The sequence below is a fragment of the Rutilus rutilus genome (assembly GCF_951802725.1).
Source record: "Rutilus rutilus genome assembly, chromosome: 9".
NCBI classification, from domain to species: domain Eukaryota; kingdom Metazoa; phylum Chordata; class Actinopteri; order Cypriniformes; family Leuciscidae; genus Rutilus; species Rutilus rutilus.
Genome location: NC_140223.1, coordinates 24,665,244 through 24,679,516, shown reverse-complemented (window position 1 = coordinate 24,679,516; position 14,273 = coordinate 24,665,244). Strand labels below are relative to the sequence as shown.

General features: G+C 36.8%; 1 protein-coding gene across 4 annotated transcripts in view; it reads right to left on the bottom strand.

Annotated features, from left to right (window-relative positions):
- Positions 1-955: 955 nt before the first annotated feature.
- The window catches only part of frya (furry homolog a), a 69,927-nt gene continuing 56,609 nt past the window's right edge, over positions 956-14,273 (bottom strand). For 3 of the 4 annotated variants that reach the window (XM_084418711.1, XM_084418712.1, XM_084418713.1), the window contains 11 exons: positions 12,944-13,147; positions 10,294-10,437; positions 9,214-9,377; positions 8,870-9,110; positions 8,476-8,625; positions 8,212-8,310; positions 7,688-7,771; positions 5,558-5,575; positions 5,155-5,265; positions 2,656-2,861; positions 956-2,190 (listed from right to left, as the gene is read on the bottom strand). In XM_084418711.1, coding sequence (XP_084274837.1) covers positions 1,932-2,190; positions 2,656-2,861; positions 5,155-5,265; positions 5,558-5,575; positions 7,688-7,771; positions 8,212-8,310; positions 8,476-8,625; positions 8,870-9,110; positions 9,214-9,377; positions 10,294-10,437; positions 12,944-13,147 — 1,680 coding nt within the window. In that variant the 3' untranslated portion in view covers positions 956-1,931. The remainder of the gene's footprint in view (positions 2,191-2,655; positions 2,862-5,154; positions 5,266-5,557; positions 5,576-7,687; positions 7,772-8,211; positions 8,311-8,475; positions 8,626-8,869; positions 9,111-9,213; positions 9,378-10,293; positions 10,438-12,943; positions 13,148-14,273) is intronic. The other variant, XM_084418714.1, reaches the window with a different exon arrangement.

The window sequence follows — 14,273 nt, the reverse complement described above, 5'->3', positions numbered from 1 at the left end:
TTACTTGTATTATTATTTTATATATTATGCTGTATATTTCATTTTTCTATTTGTTGTAGTCAATATTTGTTAAATATTTTTCATACTATATGTTGGAAATGACTATTGTCATGTTCATTGTTTGTAATGTGACTGGCATTTAATTAAAAACATATGGAAATGAGTGTTCATATTTTTGGACAGTGTTTGCTTAAAATATATTGGTAGTTTATAGTCAGCAAGACCATTCACACTAAGTAAACGTCAAACTTGTTTTTTATTCTCATTTGCAGCACATGTACAATATCTCTTTACAATGTTAAGTTTTACAGATTAATCTTTTTATCACCTGTTACTTGTCACTTCTTGATACTTACAGCTTATTCCAAAAATGATTTTATTCTAACAAAAAAATATAAAGTAATTTACCAGAGTTTGTTGAGTTTAATGCTAGTTTAATTTTATGTAAGATAACAATGGATCAAACACATATAAAAACATTGTTTTAATTGTGTCTGTAATGCAGTCATGGGCCACCAAAATTAACAATCGTGGAACGTGTCAAGTCACTGTCAAAAAGCAAGGTTGTTTGCTGTTCCACAACTGGCAAAAAAAAAAATAAATAAATAAATAAATAAAAATAAACTTTTGATCTTGAGTGATTTCCATTCTGGTAACACCAGAGGGCGCACAACCATAGACAATAAATGAATAATAATTCATTGCTTGAACTCAGTTCTGATCCTGTCATTTAAGATTCCCTTTTGTAGAAAATATGTCATACACTTTGTAATTTATTCCAGAATTTAAAACAAACAAACACGTACATGATCATAAAAGCATGGAAACCCAATCATTCTCATTAAGTTTTTGAGATGTATTCAAATAATTCAAAACCAAATGTTCTTACATAGATCATTTGAATGTATTCAATAAGTATTTAAATACATAAATAAACACTCCACGACTGAGCAGATATTAATTAATATTATTTATTGTTCTATTTATTGCATGCACACTTTCATACAGCAGACAGCAAATTAAAATCATAAAAATAAAATCTTACAAGTATGGGCTACACTCCCACTACTATGTACAAACGTATCTTTCATTTAAAATATTTTTTATTCCATAAATATCTCTATTTCGTCTTGTGGTACATACCTTTGCATGCTTGGCCATTTCAATAGACAGAATAGACAGAATTCTATCCTATAAAACTATACCATTTTATGATAATCAAAGCATGATGATCTTTCTTTTGAGAATATAAATAAATCTTCTAGGAGCAACTAAACAGTAGAAAGACATTAGTAAAATCAAACACCCCCATAAATACAGTAAGTGCTGGATGACCCCTTTTTGCATCCAATTCTCTCTGACAGTAGCATTGCATTGTGTTAGAGACATTCTGTCTGTATGGGTAAAAGCGGATGCAGGGAGTGAAGAGTCTGATCTTTTGAAACAATTTAGAAAGCCACATTAACAACGGCTTTCGGCTTTTATCTGAAAAAAACTAAACTAAACTAAAACAAGAACAGAACATTTCTGTATCATCAAGTAGCCGAGAGCACAAAACATTCTCTCTAAGATGAAAAGTTTCACTTGGTGTGAGGCATTGCACATTTTCCCGTAGCATGTATAATGGTAGACGTGGCCAGGAGGAGTCATTCGTGGAGCTTTGGTATACATTTGATGCCTGCAGTAGTAGAGGCCCCATTTCAGAGGCAGGGGGCGGCCCCATACATACATACTAGTGCAAAAAAGCCAAGGCGTCGACTTCTTTTACTGTCCCCTGTTGCATTTTTCCAAGCTATTTAAGCTATACATCCTGTCAGCTCTTAAGCAGGACAGTAATGAGTGTGCTAGGGGAGAACATTGAAGGCAGCAGCATCTTCAGACAGGAGTGGTGGAGAGAAAGCCAATGCCGGCCTGATCCCTTAAGGTGCGCCTCAAAGGCTGATGCCGGTCACGCTGGAGTCAGGAAGGAAGGCAGTGATGGCCCGATAGCCCTGCGCCCTTCGAATCATGTCTCGGATCTCGCAGTTAAGCTCGGTGAGTCGGTTGCATATCTCAGACAGGTCTTGTTTGGAGCCGACCAGGGCAAAGGTTCCTGTCTGACCCAGAGTTTGGTGCCGGAAATAGATGTTGAGCAGAGTCTGGATCTCATTCTCGGAGCTGCTGCCGAAGATGTCACTTGGCCACATTTTCCTGAAAGATGTCATTAGAAAAGTTATTATTCATTTCAAATAATTAAAGAGCAAAGTACTGCATATAACTCCAAATGTATTCATTTTCACTTCATCTCACTTTTAATGCGACAGTTCACCTAAAAATGAAAATTCTGTCATGATTTACTCACCCTCATGTTGTTCAAAACCTGTATGCATTTCCTTCTTCTGGGAAACATAAAATAAGATATTTTGAGGAATGTTGGTAACCATGCCATTTTGGTTCACACAGACTTCCATTGTATTTTTTTGCGCGTACAATGGAATTTAATGGTGAATCAAAACTGTTTGGTTACTAGCATTCTTCAAAACATTTTGTGTGTGTGTGGTCTGCAGAAAGATATACAAACAGGTTTGGAATGACTTGAGGGTAAGTAAACGATGACGGAATCTTTTTTTTTTTTTTTTGGGAAATTGTAGCCATTTCTCCCGATGGGAAGTTTACCTGCATTCCTGTATGTAACGGATGGCTCTAGAGAACTGGTTGGTTTTCAGGCTCTCTAGAATGGCCTGTACAGCAGCCTCAGAGGAGCTGTAGGGGGATTCAGCGGTGGGATCTCTCTGTTCGGCTGATGTCTCACTGGCCACTGAGGCTGCTGCTGCCTGCAGGTTACTCCTCAACTCACTCAACTCTCTGGACATATTCTGCAGCTAGAATGGACAGCAATTACACATAAATGACAATCAAATTTACTCTTTTGTGAGAAATAAAACTACTTTTGAACCCTTCCATAAAGATACAGTGGTGATATCAGAAAGTACAGAATGATTACTATCAGGGCTCTGAACCGGTTCAAGGAACGAAAACGAAAACCGGAAACGAACGAAATTTGAACAGGAACAAAAACGAAACCGAAAACAAAATCAATTTTAATCGTTCTGAACAGAAACGTTTATTTAAAATGACTATAAACCGGTTAATAACGTTATTTTATCGTTCTCTTTAATATTTTAATTTGCCATTGACCAATCATAAATTTAGTAGTTCAGAATTGTGACGTTGACGATTTGTACAAACTTGCAATTGCACTACCGGTAACGCAAGTCAGCATAGAGCGCGCATTTTCATGCCTCAAGTACATTCTTTCCCCACTGAGGTCTTCAATGAATGCACAGGTATTGGAGGACATTCTTTTCGTACGTTTAAACAAGCAGTACGGACTTTAAGCTCAAAAAGTTTATGGATTTCGTATAAGTGCTAGCAACTATCGCACATTTTTTTCTATAGTCTTTCAGGTAGCCAAAAACAGGACAGGTAAATGTTTTCTTTATAGACTTTTAATGCTTTGTATTAAAAATAGTAGAAAATTTGTTGTAGTTTTACAATGTTATTGCATTAAGTGATCGTGCTTCGCAGAATGAAATTGTTTATGTGATGCAGTGTTGCGCAGTGTTTGCTTTGAAATTAGCAGTTGACGGTGCATTAAAAGAGCAATGATTGTCCAGTTTATATAATTTTTATATCATGTAATTTCTAAAACAATTCGTGTTGCAAAAAAAAAAATAATAATAATAATAGGTACAAATAATTGTATCACTCTTCAGAAAAGAATTAGCCATAAGAGTGCCAATTTCGATTGTCTAACGGTCCAGTAAAACAGGTCAATATTTTTCCAGCTGTTTATGCTTTGTAATTAATACAGGTATTTCTGTTGTGGTTTTAACAATGTTATGAAATAAATGTTCAAGTTTAATTATCATGTGTTATCTTATTTTTGAGTGAAAATTAGTCTTATTTATACATATTTGTTTAAAGTATAGGCTAAATTAAAATAACGTTATTAACCGGTATTTTATCTAATCAAACCGGTTTCGGAACGGTAATGTTTAACGAGGAACGCAAAAACGGAAACGTTAAAATATCGATTCTGCTCGGAGAGAACCGATTGATTTTTTTTTTCGTTTTTAAGCCCTGATTACTATATTCATGTATGATGGCATTTATACAGTACACCAACAAAGTTCAAAGTATAATGGTATTAACATTGTACATGTCCAAAAAAACAACAATGCTAATTGGTACCTAATTAGTAACTAGTAATACCATTATAAACAAACACAATGAGCAAATATTGCTATTTTAATGATATGCAAAAAAAAAAAAAAAAAGTACAAAAAAATACAGTTACTGAGGCCAGGAGTTTTTTTCCACCATTTATTAGTTAGTGCCCGCATTTTATTGACTTGTTTCCTCATTTTAATTATCTGGTGGCGACATTAAACTAATGTGTTTAGTAATTTAGTTAAATAGTTAAATCTTGGCCATATTGTACTTATTTATTCCCTCCTTTTACGCCTGCGCCTGCGCAAACCCTCTTTTGGCGTTAAAAAAAATACTGTCAGGGTTTACTAAAAACACGCAGTGAAAAATTAGCGCTAAAAAAGGCATGGACAGGGTTATTTTTTGCAGCTGACCTTATTGCATATGCATTTGTAGGAGTTTCCCTTTCAGATGCAAAATGTATGGGGAGGAGAGTATTTAAATGAATCATGCAAGGTGATTTACTAAGGTTTGTGCTAGTCGATTTACTGGTATTTGCGCCATTATTTACTGGCCAAAAAAAGCATGTCTTGAAGCAGACGCAAATTTGCGCTGCTCTTGGTAGATTGTGTTGGTTATTATGGAAATTATGTGTTCTTTCATTTGTGCGTCGTCAGTAGATCACGTGCAGAACTTTCCACTCCCATTGGCGCTTTTATGGGATTATGCTCTCGCTAATTTGCCCTGTTTAGTAAATCTGGCCCTTTAGTTTCTTAGTTTTGGACACAAATTAGCACAATGTGGCTACGACTGAACTAAAACAAGCAAATTAATTAAGCTGTGGGAACAAATTCTTAATTTGTGGCCACAAGATTTCTCCATTTCATGTACGGGGCTCCATACTATTTAATAAAGATTTGCAAGCTAGACGTTTCAGATGAGAAGACACTGATATCCACATACCTCTGGTATAGAGTTTATAGCGTGAACTTGGCCGATCAATTTACAGTAAGACTGAAAAAGCAGCAGCAGTTGAAAGTGGAGTTTGTAGAGTCTTTGACAAAGCTCCAGTTGCTGTGAACAAACATACATAAGTAGAATAAATACCAAAATTTGGTTTAAGATGTCGCGTAAGTTTCTTGGGATATAAGAAAGAACTACAGAACAGTTCTAGCATAGAAGACGAAACATATCATTAACAAGGATAGAAGCTTGTTAATGTTAGCAAAATAGCATTTTCATTTTAAAAATATGAGACCTTTGAAATAAATCTGATATGCTTTATAATATTCGGGAGTGCTCGTATAATATGGGTATTTGGAAGAAGGGGTGACTTTAACAAAAAAAAAGATTTTGTTAAACTTACTGCAAGAGATTCCATTTGCTATAAAGCAGGCATTGCAAGACAAAAGGTGAGAAGTGAGAAGGAAGAGAAGTATTGAATATACAGTAGTGTGAAAACATGCAGCCCAGTGGCACTGGCAATATAAAGCATGAGCAAACAACGGCTCCAACATGCATGAGCAGAAAAAGTTCATGGACAAGCAGAGAAAGAAAAAAAGGCTCACAACTATGTCCTCTTATTTTTATTTTTGCATGGGGACTGTGCTGGGTGACAAAACAAGATGCCAATTATTCACAAATCCTAAATGCCTTTTTTATTGAGAGCTTAGTGTTTTAACTGGTCGTTTTTTGTGGATCTTGAAGGGTTGAAAACAGTGGCCGGTTGCATAAACTGCTTAGACTAGTCTTAAGTTAGTCATTTTTTTTAATCTTCCAGACTGGTCCTATCTTTTTAAAGGGGTCATATAATACATGCATTTTTACAAGTTGATTGCACTGAAATGTGTGTTGGCAGTGTCTGTACACAACCATCATAAAATGATAAAAATCCATCCAGTGTTTTTTTTTTTATCTTCTTATATGTTTTCCCCTATCTCAAATCAAGCCGTTCGATCTTGTGACGTCACAAGATTGGACGCCCCTCCCACGATTGTTGATTGACAGCAGCGTTTCAACACAGACCCGCCCTCGCTCGTGAGCGAGCTGTCATCATAGTCCGCATTGTTGATACGCTGGAGCAGAATGGCGTCTAAGCGATTGTGGTGTTCTGTTCTTGGGTGTAATAACGAACACAGCAGTCATTTTGATGTTCCTAAATCCGAACCGCTGAAGACGCAGTGGCTGAGTTTTGTTTTCGAAGGGAATATTCCCCACGATCAACGTCAATGCTTTCATGTTTGAGCGAATCATTTCACATACTAGACTGCTTTACAAACGAGTGTCAGTATAAAGCTGGTTTTGCTAAGAAGCTGCTCCTGAAAAAAAGATTGGTACCAACTATTCGTGTTCCTGCTGCATCTCCAGAAGAACTGAAGTGAGTGTAACGTTTTATTAACCTTTATATTAATCTTTATATTAATCTTTGCAAATCGCTTGCACGCTTCACGATGAATGTGGCTGTTTAAACTCAGGGTACATTATGGCATGTTTTCTATGTACGACGTTCTCAATATAATTCATAATCCCACGTTTAAAATGAACAACGCGTTATGGTTATTGTGTTATTATTACAAACGGTGTACGCACAGAACAGAGGGGCGGGGTGAGCAAAGCTCATTATCATTTGAAGACACATGCACTTAAACGGCGTGCTGAAAACAAAGCTGTTTTTGACCAAGTACAATTTGTGTTTTTTTACAATACTAATGAGAATTTTTAATTAAAGTATATTACAAACTTTTAATTTAGACCCTAAAGAATCATATTAGCTTGTACAAAAATGGCATTATATGACCCCTTTAAGGTCAGTTACAGAAAAAGGTAGATTGGTCTAACTGGAAAAGTGAGACTGATTACTCTTGTCTAACTGCTACTTGGTCAGACTAGTTCTTAAGACACAGTCTTAGCATAGTGCTGACTAAGTTATTCCAACTGGTCCCTGGTCTATAAAGTCAGGAAAAAAAAACTTTTCAGGGTTTTTGCAAACTTCATCAATGCCCAGCAGAGAATAACCCCCAAATCAAACATAAGAATAAGGGGCGTTGTTGTGAAGTAACAGCTAGCATTTGAAACAGGCGTAAAGTTAAAGAGCAGACGGATAGAAAAGAGATGTCACTCACAGAGCTATCACAGAACAATCGAAACGCAGAAAATATAAGAAGGACATTGAAATGGCATCTGAAACATTTGATTCAACTAATCTCACTCATATCTCAGGACACAATGGACATTACAGTGGCATCAATCAGTAGACAATGCAACCACACTAAAACATTCACATAGAGTATTACTGTATTTTTGCTTTAGGAAATAAAGACAGAAGGCATGCAATATTTGTGGTACACTGGCACTGCAGTTTTAGGGTTGTGTCAGCTTTAGACAGCTGAACTGTTCTAGTTTGAACTTAAATAAAAGTGAAATTCCAATATTATTATTATTTTTGGAATGGCAGACAATCTAACTGTTATGATATTGAAAAGGCAGAGTTTCATACCTTCTCCTCTGTTTCAGCGGGCTGATAGGTGATCACTCCATCTCCAGTGCATTTGGGGAAGCTGGCCTTGCAGTTGCGCAGCCACTGGAAGAGTCATAGGCATAACAACAAGCTGTAGCACTTTTATTTAAAGCATCTACAAAGATAATCATATAGATATTGCTTATATTTGTATAAACTACCGCTCAAGAGTTTGGGGGTCAGTAAGATTGTTTTTAAGAAACGAGTACATTTATTAAAGCATTCTTTATTTTAGAATGATTTCTGAAGGATCATGTGACACTGAAGCCAGGAGTCATGATGCTGAAAATTCAGCTTTTTGCCATCACAGAAATAAATTACATTATTATATATTAAAATAAAAAAATTTTTAACTCTTATAATATTTTACAATATGAGCATGAGATACTTATTTTAAACATTAAAACAACATTGCATTTTACAATTTCGAAATTGTATTAACTGAAAAAACTAGAAAATGACTAAAATATTGCTTTTCTAAAATAATGCTTGATTGAACATACTGATATGACTCCCTCCTTTTTGTTGTTGTAGGTCTCTAGATACTCCTGCAGCTCTAACACACTGAACTTCATCTTCTCCAAGAGTCCATAAGACACAATCTGAAACACACATTTAAGAGATACATTTTGTAATAAGTGCTTTACAAAATGGCATGCACACATATACAAATTGTGGGTGAAAGTGTACAAAATACTAAGGATGGCACTTAATTGATTTATATTCTGGATATAGCATGCACATACATATATAAACGAGAAACTCACAGTGTCTGCATCGACAAACAATGTGGGACACTCAGAGCAGGATGTCAGCATCTGGGAAGACCTTACAAACTTCGCTCCAATTCCACGAAGGCCATCGCCAAGGTAACCAGCAGCGTCACATGTCAAGGTGCAGAACTTGGTCTGAATACTCTGGAGGTCAGAAACAACATATCCTGTTTAATCAGCCCCACTCCAGCATGCTGTCAGCATCAAACAATTACTATCAAAGACGCTGCATGTCTTCTAAAACTTTGGCACTACTTAGTTGTCAGCTTTGTGTGATGAACCAAAGAAAATCCAAGTTAATGGAAAAAAAAAAATCTAAATCAAGAAAACAGCCAATAAAACTTGTTGGTGTTTTGTCTATGTGATATGAATTGGCCTTATTGGTTACCTGAAAAAGTGAGGAGAAGACTTGGAAGGTGTAAACTGCACAGGAACCATCCGAGTCAGCCACCAACTGGTTGAGATGATTGCGCCAAGCCTCCTCTGCATCATCGCACACAGTCGGCTGGAAGGCGGCCAGGATGGCGGAGAAAAATGGAGAGGGCGGAGGGGAAGAACGGGACTCTAGCAACAACTCTTCCTTTTCCTCCTCTGCCTGTGCCATAGAGCTGAGCTGGTCTCCAAACCCACTGGAGGAAGTGAATTATGTGGTTAGTTTGACTTTTCCAGACTTTTCTGCCAAGAATGAAATAGAATTATGCACGTTGAGATTTTGAACCTCACATACAGTACCTGGGTACACGGCTTATCTCATCAATAAAGCAGTTGTCTTCACTTTGGGGTGTGTCCCCTGTTAGGATGTCAGAACAACTACAGGTAGGCGGCGACTCACAAATGCAGAGCGAGATATCGTTCTCATTAACAATGGCTTCCTCTTCTTCAGCTGAATCCTCAGCCTAGTTTGGGACAGGAAGTAAGAAAATCTTAGTAAGCATAAAGCATTTATGGCCAATGCAAATGCATTACAGATTAGTTACAGAAAAAAAGCTGTCTCAACAAAAGATATTATTTTATAAAAATAAATATTATTATGAAAAGATCAGATTATGTGGCTAACGTTCTAAGTCTGAGCAGTAAGATGAAATATGGTGATCTTGGCCAAAATACTGAAGTCAATAAAAAAAAAAAATCCAGAGTAAATAAAATAAAATGATTAAAAACAACAACATAATTTTACAGATAGATTTCACTGACCTTTCAAAACTAAAACTCTTCATGCCGAGAATCGGTTCTCTTTTTAGTGTTTTTTTTTTTTTTTTTTTAATAATGTCAGATTCAGATATATTAAGAGACCTTTAAAAATAAGGACCAACACCTGATTGGTCTGGTCTCATGTTTATGGCCACAGGCAATGGGTACACTCTCTTTATTTGCACCCCTAGCATTTAGCATGTGAGTGATGTTACAGCCTTGCCACCCACTGAGAAGCCATACACATTGCCCTAGTGGCTCATCCAGAGCCTCTCTCTGAGACTGTGGTAGGCAGTGGTAGGCCTCAGAGATGAAAAGCAGTTAGCGGAGAAATGGTTAGCAGATAGAAACAGGGAGCTTTTGAAGAGCAACTCGATGCTGCTTTGCACATTAATCTAATGCCCCATTAAAAAAAAAAAAAAAAGCCTGCAATCGAAAAACAGGATCAGCCAACTACTACCTAAAATCAATTAATGCTAAAAGCAGAGCCAGACAGATAAAGCAAGCACAGAAAGATATTATAATTTTTCAGCCACGTTAATGGAAAAACTCTAGGACAGTACGGTATGAGTAAGAATGTGTCTGCCCCCAAAGGTCAGCCATTTTGAAGCTCTTATTCACCCGATGGTTTGAGCCCTCGGGTAGTGAGATCTCAAAGCTGGGCGTAGGGGTGGAAAGAGGAATTGGGTCAGCTTGAGTGTTGTCAAAGGAGATAGGCGGGGAGATCATGGGGTTTAGTTCCTCAGTAGGAGAAAAGCTGACATTCTGAAATGAGAAATAGAGTTTATTTAGACATTATAGTACAGTGGCCGAGAGAGGTCAATGCGCTGCAACTGAAGGTAACACATGCAAATAAAAAAAACAGCAGCAAATTAAGAAAACATCTTCATCAGTTTGACAACACATGTGCTGCAAATACTCACAATGCAACCAAATACAGAAACTAGCACGGAAATGTTTCAAAGGCATCCCAACAAGTGATGAACCTGGTTGGGACCGCTTATTGTTTAGTGTCTACTTTTCAGTGGTGTTGTCAATGACCTGAGTTTTTGGTTTATTTTAGCATCTTGATCATATATGCATTGTGAGTATTTGCAGCGCGTTTCTGTATTTGGTTGCGTCGTGAGTATTTACAGCGTGTTTCTGTATTGGTTCATGTCGTGAGTATTTGCAGTGTGTTTCTATATTTGGTTGTGTTGTGAGTATTTTAGTGTGTTTCTGTATTTGGTAGTGTCGTGAGTATTTTCAGTGTGTTTCTGTATTGGTTTGTGTTGTGAGTATTTGCAGTGTGTTTCTGTATTTGGTTGTGTCATGAGTATTTACAGCGTGTTTCTGTATTGGTTCATGTCGTGATTATTTGCAGTGTGTTTCTGTATTTGGTTGTGTTGTGAGTATTTTAGTGTGTTTCTGTATTTGGTAGTGTCGTGAGTATTTGCAGTGTGTTTCTGTATTGGTTCGTGTCGTGAGTATTTGCAGTGTGTTTCTGTATTTGGTAGTGTCGTGAGTATTTGCAGTATGTTTCTGTATTTGGTTGTGTCGTGAGTATTTGCAGTGTGTTTCTGTATTTGGTTGTGTCGTGAGTATTTGCAGTGTGTTTCTGTATTTGGTTGTGTCGAGAGTATTTGCAGTGTGTTTCTGTTTTTGGTTGTGTCGTGAGTATTTGCAGTGTGTTTCTGTATTTGGTTGTGTCGTGAGTATTTGCAGTGTGTTTCTGTATTTGGTTGTGTCGTGAGTATTTGCAGTGTGTTTCTGTATTTGGTAGTGTCGTGAGTATTTTCAGTGTGTTTCTGTATTGGTTTGTGTTGTGAGTATTTGCAGTGTGTTTCTGTATTTGGTTGTGTCGTGAGTATTTGCAGTGTGTTTCTGTATTTGGTAGTGTCGTGAGTATTTGCAGTGTGTTTCTGTATTGGTTCGTGTCGTGAGTATTTGCAGTGTGTTTCTGTATTTGGTTGTGTCGTGAGTATTTTCAGTGTGTTTCTGTATTGGTTTGTGTCGTGAGTATCTGCAGTGTGTTTCTGTATTTGGTTGTGTTGTGAGTATTTACAGCCTGTTTCTGTATTGGTTCGTGTCGTGAGTATTTACAGCCTGTTTCTGTATTTGGTTGTGTCGTGAGTATTTGCAGTGTGTTTCTGTATTTGGTTGTGTCGTGAGTATTTGCAGTGTGTTTCTGTATTTGGTTGTGTCGTGAGTATTTTCAGTGTGTTTCTGTATTTGGTTGTGTCGTGAGTATTTTCAGTGTGTTTCTGTATTTGGTTGTGTCGTGAGTATTTTCAGTGTGTTTCTGTATTTGGTAGTGTCGTGAGTATTTGCAGTGTGTTTCTGTATTTGGTTGTGTCGTGAGTATTTTCAGTGTGTTTCTGTATTGGTTCGTGTCGTGAGAATTTGCAGTGTGTTTCTGTATTTGGTTGTGTCATGAGTATTTACAATGCGTTTCTGTATTGGTTGGTGTCGTGAGTATTTGCAGTGTGTTTCTGTATTTGGTTGTGTTGTGAGTATTTACAGCGTGTTTCTGTATTTCGTTGTGTCATGAGTATTTACAATGCGTTTCTGTATTGGTTGGTGTCGTGAGTATTTGCAGTGTGTTTCTGTATTTGGTTGTTTCATGAGTATTTACAGTGTTACAATTTGCAACATGTTTCTGTATTGGGTTGCGTCATGAGTATTGGCAGTGTGTTTCTGTATTTGGTTGTGTGAAGTGAGTATTTGCAGCGCGTTTCTGTATTTGGTTGTGTCGTGAGTATTTGCAGCACATGTGTTGTCAAACTGATGAAGATGTTTTCTTAATTTGTTTGTAATTTTTTCTATTTGCATATGTTTTCTTCAGTTGTAGTGCATTGAGCTCTCTCGGACACCGTATTATAGACATAAAATGGACAAAATCCTATGGATAAAATCCTCTCTACATTATTTTCCACTGAATATTCTGTTTAAAGTCGGCACAAAAATGGATGTTGCGATAGTCTTTTCTTTCCTATTGTGACATATATCTGAGTGAAATAGCTTCTCAGACAAGAACAAATGGGGTGGGACTTAATTTTTGGAATTGATGGGATCATTGCAGTTGGCTAATGCTGTGATCTCATGTGAGTGACAGGTTCTCCCACCCTTGTGCCGGTGAACACAACACCAGAAAAGAGATATTGTTGCAAGATTTTAAATTCATGCTGACTTTAAGCTAAATGTGCTAGAAAATGCATGTCATGCTTTGTCATCAACTTTAAACAGTTAATCTGAATGCAAAACTATGTAAGAAAACCAAATTCAACATTACTAGCTGTGAGGCTGAGAGGATCTGGCTGGCTGTGAGAGACTCTTCCTCAGAAGACTCGTCAGAATCATCATGGACGATTGGAAACAGGCTTGGTGAACTTCCTGAGAGCTGGCTGTCCTCCTCCATTGGGTGGGCTTCAGCCTGGTCCAGACTGTCAATGGAACGCCTCCGTGCACCCCAGTTAAAGCTGTCAACTGTCTCACCCTGTCAGAGAAAGAGTGGGAGAAATAAAGAGTCCTCTGAATGGGTATATTGTGCAAAACCATATTTCAAAATGGACAGTCATAGGCTACAGCATGCCCTATATGTGAAGGTGCTCAGTCAGTGAGTTTGTTATATAAGGACATCTCTCTCTCTCTCCAGGAACACATTTGTGTTCTAGCAGAGTAAGTAATAAAGTGCCTGAAGGCCATTTCATTGGAAGAGGCTCAAGTTATCACTGCAACCACATGCCTTGACATCAGAGTCAAGAGTCAACATTTACATTCCTACACAGATCCAGTTCAGCAGTTGGCAGCTCGCTTAAACACTGAACGTAAATGCAAAAAGTTAGGAGTATACTTTCACTGCACAGTCATTTTTAATTACTTTCTTTTATAATCGTACTTGACAAAAGGTTTTTGATACTGTTACATCTAAGTTTGGAATGAAAATTTGATGGCTTCATAAACAGCCATGACATAAAAACTCTTCAAATTTATAAGGCTGAATCTGCCCTTTTAAGTGTTTCTGCGGCATTGCAGCCTCAGCAAATTTGTAGAATGACCTCAATGCACTGACTCTAATGATTTCATAAGACAGCCAAGCTGTTAAAATGCAGACATGTTGAAATCTAATAAAAACTGCATAAGGGGTGACAAAACATTTTTAGACGTTACCCACCAGTTAATTCTTAAAGTTTCTCAAATACACTTTCGTTCAAAAGTTTGGGGTCAGTAACATTTGTTTCATAAAAAAAAAAAAAAAAAAAAAAAGTCTCATGCTCACCAAGGCTGCACTTATTTGATCAAAAATACAGCAAAACCAGTAATATTGTGAAATATTATTACAATTTAAAATAACTGTTTTCTGTTTTAATTTTTTTTAAAGTAATTTATTCCTGTGATGAATTTTCAGCATCATTACTTCAGTCTTCAGTGTCACATGATCCTTCAGAAATCATTCTAATATGCTGATTTGCTGCTCAAGAAACATTTCTTATTATTATAAATGTTATCAATGAAACTGTGATAAAAATGATTTTTTTTTATAGAAAATTCAAAAGAACAGCATTTATTTCAAACAGAAATCTTTTGTAACATTATAAATGTCTTCATGGTCACTTTTGATC